The sequence below is a fragment of the Telopea speciosissima genome, chromosome 11 (genome assembly GCF_018873765.1).
Source record: "Telopea speciosissima isolate NSW1024214 ecotype Mountain lineage chromosome 11, Tspe_v1, whole genome shotgun sequence".
In the NCBI taxonomy this organism is placed as follows: Eukaryota; Viridiplantae; Streptophyta; class Magnoliopsida; order Proteales; family Proteaceae; genus Telopea; species Telopea speciosissima.
In genome coordinates this window covers 35313691-35321967 of record NC_057926.1, presented here as the reverse complement: position 1 = coordinate 35321967, position 8277 = coordinate 35313691, and the positions used below count along the sequence as shown (strand labels likewise).

At 37.2% G+C, this 8277-nt stretch overlaps 1 protein-coding gene across 1 annotated transcript; it reads right to left on the bottom strand.

The window, feature by feature from the left end:
- Positions 1 to 660: 660 nt before the first annotated feature.
- LOC122645494 (box C/D snoRNA protein 1-like) lies at positions 661 to 7888 on the bottom strand. Its single transcript, XM_043838806.1, has 5 exons — positions 7606 to 7888; positions 7309 to 7510; positions 3095 to 3163; positions 2787 to 2916; positions 661 to 1346 (listed from the first exon to the last, which is right to left on the bottom strand). The coding sequence occupies exons 1-5, from the start codon at positions 7844 to 7846 to the stop codon at positions 672 to 674; spliced, it is 1317 nt and encodes a 438-aa protein (XP_043694741.1). The 5' UTR covers positions 7847 to 7888; the 3' UTR covers positions 661 to 671.
- Positions 7889 to 8277: the final 389 nt, after the last annotated feature.

Below are 8277 nucleotides of genomic sequence, written 5' to 3'. Positions count from 1 at the left end.
AATATCTTGAAATCTGCAACAAAAGTGGAAACACATCTCAAGCCGAACGATCCGGCTGAGTGGTGTCAAACCATCTTCTCAAATTATCAATATCTATCCACAGGTCTAGTTAGTCATACCCTGTTCCAAAGCTCCCTGCAACCCCTGCATGAATCCTCTTGCTTGTGCTTCTTTTGAACATCTTGCTAAGCCATCTGTAATTCATATATCCCCAAACAAATTGAACTTGAAGAGCAACGTGAGACACTTTTACAAATTACAATATCATCATTTGTGATCTTCAAAAGCAAATTACAACACAACCAATGCCAATGAGAAAACAAGGCATCTGCTAGCACAGTTGGTTGGAACCCCTTCAGGTTATTATGGGATTGCAATACAGTTAAAAGCCCAAAAAAAAAGCCAATAAACAAAACCCAAACCTTTCTATTAACGGTAAAATGAAAGTCAATAAACAAAACCTAAACCTTTCTATTAACAGTAAAATGAAAGTATACAAAAAGTCTTCCATAATTTCCATTTGCTAATATAGTATACTTGTCATTATCAAATTTGCATCTCAAGAATGTAAGTCTTTTTACAGGACACTACACAACCATGATTTTGTGATCAAAATCAAAGGAAACAGTACTTCAACCCACATTGTAGTTGCTGAACTGCAGTTCCATTCCTCAGAACCCCAGAATCTCCCCTTCTTCTAATTCATCTTCCACTGACAAAACTCCACTAAAATCATTGGACTCTCTCATATCCTCCAGAAACCCTTCCTTGATATAACCACCTTCCAGGTCAAGAAAGCCATCAGGGTTAGCTTGCTCCATAAGGCCTGAATAAATATCCTTAAGATCCTGGTCAAAATCAAAACCGATATTTTCGGCAATTACTATTTTGTTCGAACTGGAACTCAAAGTACTTATGTTGTTTTCTCTACACATTTGTGATTCATTTTTCGACAAAGGTGTGAGATCTCGGGAAACTTCAGCCAACTGTGCATATGAAGAAATAACTTTTTCATCAGCTCTCCTATTGACAACTTGCAAATAATCCAAAGGCTCTGAATTCATATACTCCATAAGATCCAAAATTTGTGGATCACAGATGTCATAATTGTCTTCTATTTCCTCCTCCCTGAAAAGCACACCTGTCGGGCTTGGTTGTTCATCATTCAGAGATAACCTACTCACTGACTTTTGTGGGATTGCTTTTGCATCTTTACTAATTACAAAGCCAAATCTATCTGAAGGGAGAAAAACATGAACAACAGGGTACTCAATGACAACTATATCAGTCAACTGTTGCCTTATTGGGGCCTTAATGTCCAACTGACGAAAAGGGGATTTGGGTCCCTGCAAAAGGGGGAAAAGAAAAGAATAAAAACTTAGAACTTAAATTAAGTATTACAGGGATTATATTATATTTAAATTTAAAATGAATATATCAAAGTTGCCATGCAATGAACCTTAAGCTGGGTACCAAAAGCACATAACATTATTTTAGCACAGGCAGGGAGGTTTGTCTCACCTATAGTTGGTCAAAATGGGAACGGCAAAAAAACTTTCAGGGCATGTTTAAAGCAGCTTAGAAATTAAACAGGAGAGTCAAATATTTTGAGAACAGAAAAAAAAAACAAAAAAACGTGTTTTAAACATTTAGATTTGTCAAGTACGTGACCAAAAAACGGCAATATACACATATTTTGAGGAATTATTACCTAATTAATGCCTGCATTCACAGTTCAAAACAATCATAAAATCCAATTATTCAAAAATTTTATTTATTAATTTCACTTGTCGATTAAACAAATGCTTATATTTTATATGAAATCCTATTAGCCTATATTGCTATAAAAGAAAGAAAGAATATTAATCAAGAAGTCCAGGTGCCCAGCGCACATGATAGCTTGATCCTTGATGCCTATCTCTCTGTTGACAACCCAATTAGGAAGTACCATATTACCATAAGATTTAAGGAAATAAATGATAAATAAAATATACGAGGGAGTACCATATTACCATATTGTCAACCCATTTGAAAATGGGACTTTAATTAAAACCGATGTAAATAGGTTAAAAGAACTTGAAAATGGAATGGACATCAGTTAATGTTATAGAGATCTTTGGATTGGATCTTCTGCCTTAGATGTCTCACACAGTTGGCAATCACGGTGTCTTAACTTTTATCAATCAGATTCCAGAAAGAATCATAACCATTTTATGAGTCACATGCTGCATATGGCAGATGGGCATAACAACCATTGGGAGTTATTTGGGATATTTCCACAAGATACAAATCCATAGAGGATTTGCAGCAATGCAGGTAAGTGACCATTTTAGTCCCACGTTGTTAGTGGGTGGAGTTGAATTAAAATTGCAAGGCTATAAAAGAGAGTCCAACTCTCCTTTCAAATTTACCTTCAGCGCTTATTGGTTTACAGAGATATGCTGAATCTGTTGAAGGGGCTGACCAGTCAGGTCCCATTAATTAAGTTAAAATATTTGTTTTATAAAGCCGTTTTTTTTTTTTAATTAAAAAAAAAAACCGCAGATGCGTTTAACACATTGAGGTCAAACGAACCCGTTTTTTGGCGTTCGTTTGACATCAGTTTGGGAAAACGAGTTTTATATGGGAAAGTTCGGGAACGCATTTTAATACCCATTTTAACTAACTAGACTCTCACCAGGAGGATCCCTGATGAGAGAGATTGATATTTACTGATTCTCCAAAATACCAATGGGTATACTAGATGTTCACAACAGAAAATTTTCTAACTCTAGAACACAATATACCTTAGGGTTTTTAACGATGAAGAACCTGAGACTATCCAACTCCTTAAAGAATGGTGTTAACTGATGATTCCAAGGTCCAGGCTGCAGATGTTTCTCAATAATGGAGCAGAAGTTCGTGTTTTCGTCTACCCTGCAATAACACCAGAGACATCAAATTCAGGATACCAATTCATTGCTCGTCTCTCAAGGCTCTTCCACAAGTTTAAAGCCACTGGTTAGTCAATGAATAACAATCCCTGGACACAGTGTTCAACTCCAAAATCAGGCATAAGAGAAAGCTTTCCACAAGGATTGTTTTTACAGCTCACCCATGGTCGATTAGTATAACATCTGTTGAATGAAAACGCCACTCAATTGTCCAGAAAATGGAATTCTTCCTGGAACATGAAATGCCATAAGGAACTGTCAGTGAACAATCAGTTGAAACAGAGCATCTCTAGTTGCAATCATCATAAAACTGACAGAACCTAAAATTTCCTTCCACAAATGAATCATGAAAAGTGAAGTGTGAAGTCTCAGATTAGCCACAGTTGAGCTAGCAGATTTAAGAGTTTTGTTTATGGGTACCTCCACGTTGTATCTTGTTAATTGTGTGCGCACAAACCATGTATCTTAAATTCAGATAAATATTTATAACCTCCCCCCCCCCCCCCCCCCAAAAAAAAAAAAAAACAAAACAAAAAAAAAGGGGGGGGGGGGGGGAAGTGATCAACTTACTTAAGTTGTATGCTATTTAAACTTATAAGTGAGACCACCACCATCAACACAAGGAACACAAAGATATATAACAATTCTAACAAACCTAATACCACAATCAGTTTCCAATAATTAATTATTAAAAAAATTAAACAAAACAATTCATGCAAGAAGTCCAGAGGTTGCAATACATGACCAAACCTCCTTTAATTTCCCCATTCTTCCAATTTTCCTTTGCCTTATTTTTTCCTTGGGCCCCTGGAACTTGAAGTTTTACATATGCTATTAATGCCTGCTTCAGCTGGCACTTCTCAACCAGAAACTCATCCAGGGTCATCCAAGCTTCAAATAATGATGTTTTTCAACAGAAGGTCCATATTAAATACAGGGAGGTTATTTTGTGTTGAACTGCAGATGCAATTTTTCTTTTGCATTCCAAGTCACAACATGCATTATCTACATCACTTCTCTTTGGGGATATCTGTAGAAGGTTAAAACTCATCTGTTTTGCATGATATTGGTGTTGTGTGAAAGGTTATCAACCTAACCATCCACTGAGACCAAGATATTTCTATTTTGAGTTGTACCAGGAAAGTTATGACCAATTTACAGAGTGGATCTTAGTTTGTAATGAGATTTCTATTTTAGAAAGTTTAATTATCTTACGATTTCTACTTAGGAGTCTATTTCTTAAATTAGTATATTTATTTGTTTAGGAGAAAGGTTAAACACTTAAGGGAATTGCAAATTTGTAAATAGACTCATGTTAAGAATTCTTTTCCTTACGGTCAAACTCATGAAGGGACATAGGAATCTGGTCATTACCTATATAAAGCATTGTAATCAGCATACTTTGAGTGCAATGGTTTGGTTTTTTCTTATGATCAAAGGAATATATTTGAGTGCAATGGTTAACTATTTCCCATCTTTTCCCCTACTCTGTTTTGTTTGGATCCATGTAGCCGACCCCAGTAAGTTGGGATAAGGTTGAGTTTGTTGTTGTTTTTGACTTTTTGTAGCAATCTCCTACTTGAGCTATCAAAATAAAGATTGCATGTTAATCCCAAAATAGAAATAAATAAAAATATTAAAATCCTAAAATATCCTACGAGCTAAAGATCCAAATTGGAGCTGGTTAATCTCCGTCTGCATACATTATTCATCCAAAAAAAAAATCTCCGTCTGCATACCCAAATGGGTTTGGATCGGCCCAAGCCCCAACGTACTACACCTGCATCACTGGGCTCTGTTACCTATGCAAAAACTCCTTCATAGAGGACTGTTCCAATGCAAAATTTCAGGAGGATATCCCTAACCCATAGTTCTCTTGTAAATGATAAACACCTTGCCAAATCAACACCCATTAAATGAGAACTAAATTTCTGATTAGAACTCCCAATAGAAATCTAATCTAGACCCCAAAATTTACAAGATGGGTCGTTTTAGTATGGGGATTAGGTCCTAAAATTGACAGGTTGTTCCTTCGTGATTCATGGAGTTATAACCCCAGTTTTGAGGCTGCCAATACCAACTGGAAAATAGAATTACTGAACTGCAGAGGAGATGGTAGAAGAAATCTTTCTCGGGAGAAGGAAGAAGTCGCAGGGGAAGGGGAGACAAAGAATAAGAAAGTAGAGAGAGAAAGATCACACAAGAAGGGGGGGGGGGGGGGAGGAAATCACACACGCACTAACCCACAGGCTTCAACCTCACAATTCAAATCTTATTCCATCATTCAACTGTTCTCAGTATTGGATTACATGGCTATTTATAAAAACCAAAATAAATACTCGTAATTAGACTCAAAGACAGAAAAAGGAAGGAATCTAAATTTGCCATTAACAACTCTTACAAGGACTCAATGCCAGAAACAAACTCTAACTCTACGACTCCAGCAATAAAAGAAATTACAAAATAATTCAAATTCCTAAAGCAAACCAATTACAAAATAAATCATAAAGTAAATATCCAACTGAGCCAAAGACCCAAATCTGGACCCAGTTCATTTCCGTCTGAATACCCAAACGGGTTCGAGCCTATCCATGGAAGCACTCCTGCAACAGTAACATTTTAAAACCCAAGCAATAAGCAGATTGCATACAAGTTGAAGATTTCACTAATCCACAACAAAGTCCCAACCTGAACCAGAATTTTAATAAATCAAAGAACCTGGCTATCCCACAGGTATTGGCTGGTATATTTTCAACCCAATGAATAAACAATTCAAGTTCAAGTTGAGGATTTTTCCAACCCATGTGTACAGCATAATCCCAACCCACAGCCACCATTAGCACGAAGCATAATGCATTTGGACAAGTTAAAAAGTACAAACAGTATACTAAATAATAGTAAAAAATTGAGATTATTGTTTGGACAGAAACAATAAAAATGTATAAACAATTGATAGATCAGAACTGGTTTATACTCCATATTTTGAATAAGGCCCTGCTGTTGGGGAACCATCTAAGAAGGTTAATAGCTTATATGCAACATGAAAATATATACACCATACAAAAAGAAACAGTTTCGGTTTTTCTTCAATTCTTTCTGTCAATTTCAAATTTTAACCTTAAATTTTGATGATATCTCATTTCTCCCACAAGTTCTGTATTTTGGTCAGACATTTTTTCTTCTTTACCCCTCTCAGCATATTAATTTACAATTCATTACCTTTTTTCCCTTTCCACGACCATTATGACTTCCCTGCAACAATGAGAAAATTCTCTTTGTTACACGTAATTTCAAATTTTCATTCCATTTTTCTTATAGCCCTTTTCTCTTCTCCATATGGCAGACTTCATTTCAGTCTTCACTTCTTCATCCTCTCAGATAAGGTTATTAAAAATGCCAGGGCTTGTGCCTTGTTGTCAAAGAGGAAAACCTCAGCTTCATCAAGCAGCAAAGCTGCACAATAATGAGCCTGTGGTTATCTGTAGGCGTTGATGTGTCTTCCCTACAGAACAAACACAGTAAAGAAGCTGGAAAACCTAATCCTATCCTCCTTCAAACCTTCTTCTGGATCTGATTTATCGGTTTGGTCTCTCTTTGTTATTATTGAATTGTACCATCCTTGTACTAAAAAGGGGATTAAGGTGAAACCAGATTAGATAGGCTTTGATCAAATCTCATATTATCCTTGAGATTTAGGAGGTTGACCAAGAAAAGTTGAGATCAGGCTGCCAGGGAAAATACCCGGGGTTCGAGTCTTGAGGATGGCCAGTGGCCACTTTGCACAAAAAATGACAGTTTAGGACCGACTCCAAACTCACCCTCCAAGAACCTCGCATAGGCGGGACCAGCACTGGGTAATGGCCCTTTTTTACCAAGAAAAGTTGAGAGCTCTGATCATTGCTGAGAATTGGTGAGCAAAACAGATCTCAATCATTGCTGAGATTTAAGCAGCTGGGTGGAATATCAGATTACTGATAGAAATATACATTAGTGTTATTTAACTTAATTCATGGGCTGATGTGAGAACAAGAAAGACTCTCAAACCTGCAAGAGAAAGAGGAACGAGAGAGAGAGAAAAAGAGAAGAGAGGTTGCGAAAGATGGAGACTGGATTGGAAGGCCTCAAATATGATTCAGTTCTATAAATCAGTATACTTCATCTAAAATGAAGAGCTCTCTTGTTCTTTAGTTTTGTCAGTTCATTTGTATTCACCCATACAGGTAACAAGCACTACTTGTACATGTCTTCTGAACATGGAGGAAAAAACTCGGAACACCCATTTTAACATGAAAAAAGGACATGAGAAAAATAAAAAAAATGCAATCAAGAAAAGCAAGAATAAGCAAACAAATAGAGAGGGAGAGAGGGGACTAACTTTTGGTCGTATCGTGACTGGTTTTTCTCTCTCTTCGACATTCCTTTCGGGAGAAGAAGAAGTCGTGTGTTACGGCGACCTGCCGCATTCCTAAGCATCTTAAGCTTAAAGGGCAGCTTGAAATGGAAATCCCCAAACTTCCCATATCGCATTCTCTGCGCAGATTCAGCAACTCTCTTTGCTTCCTCCAGGAAATTGTAGTCTACTCATGAAAGAATTTTACAAAATCTCTATAAAGTTGTTTCAGATTGAAGTAGAAACCCAGAGAGAAGGAGAGAAAGAGAGAGAGAGAGATACCAGAGATGAGAAGATTGTCATCGAATTTAGAAAGGGGGACAAATTGAGTTCTGGGTCGCTTTCCCGTACAACCAGTGCGTTGCTTGTGGGCTTTGACGCAGGGAAGGCTACAAGAGCGAAAAGAGCAACCTGGGCATCTGTATTTTGATGGGTTTAAGCTGCACTCTTCACAGAGGTAGGTTTGTGTTGGCTGGCCATGATCAGTGTTTGGAGGTACTTCTGGTTCTTGTCGCTCCTCCATTAGAAAACGTTGTAGACTAGATGGATTTCTGAGACTTTGAGCTTTGGAATTTCTACTGTAGTCTGACGGAGCTATCGGTTTTCCTTTGGTTCAAGTGTTCAGTTGGACGATGAAATCGAAAGTCCAAAGAAACATCGTTTTCAGCGGAATTTCGAACACTTGAAAAGCATGCTCTGTTTGCAGCTTTGGATTAGAGTTGTCGCCTCGTCCGTAACTGCAGAGTGGGGGTGGGGGTCTACTTCTCAGTTCTCACTAGGAGAGAGGGGAGTTTAAGGGTGGTAAACGATTTCGGTTTGATTTTGCCAGCTGGGCTACTTGATAATCATACCTAAGCTTAAAAGTAATCGAACCCTACAAAAGTAACATAAAAAAAACAAAAAAAGTAAAATTACATAATTAACCACTTTTAGGTTTCTTTTACAAACTATTCA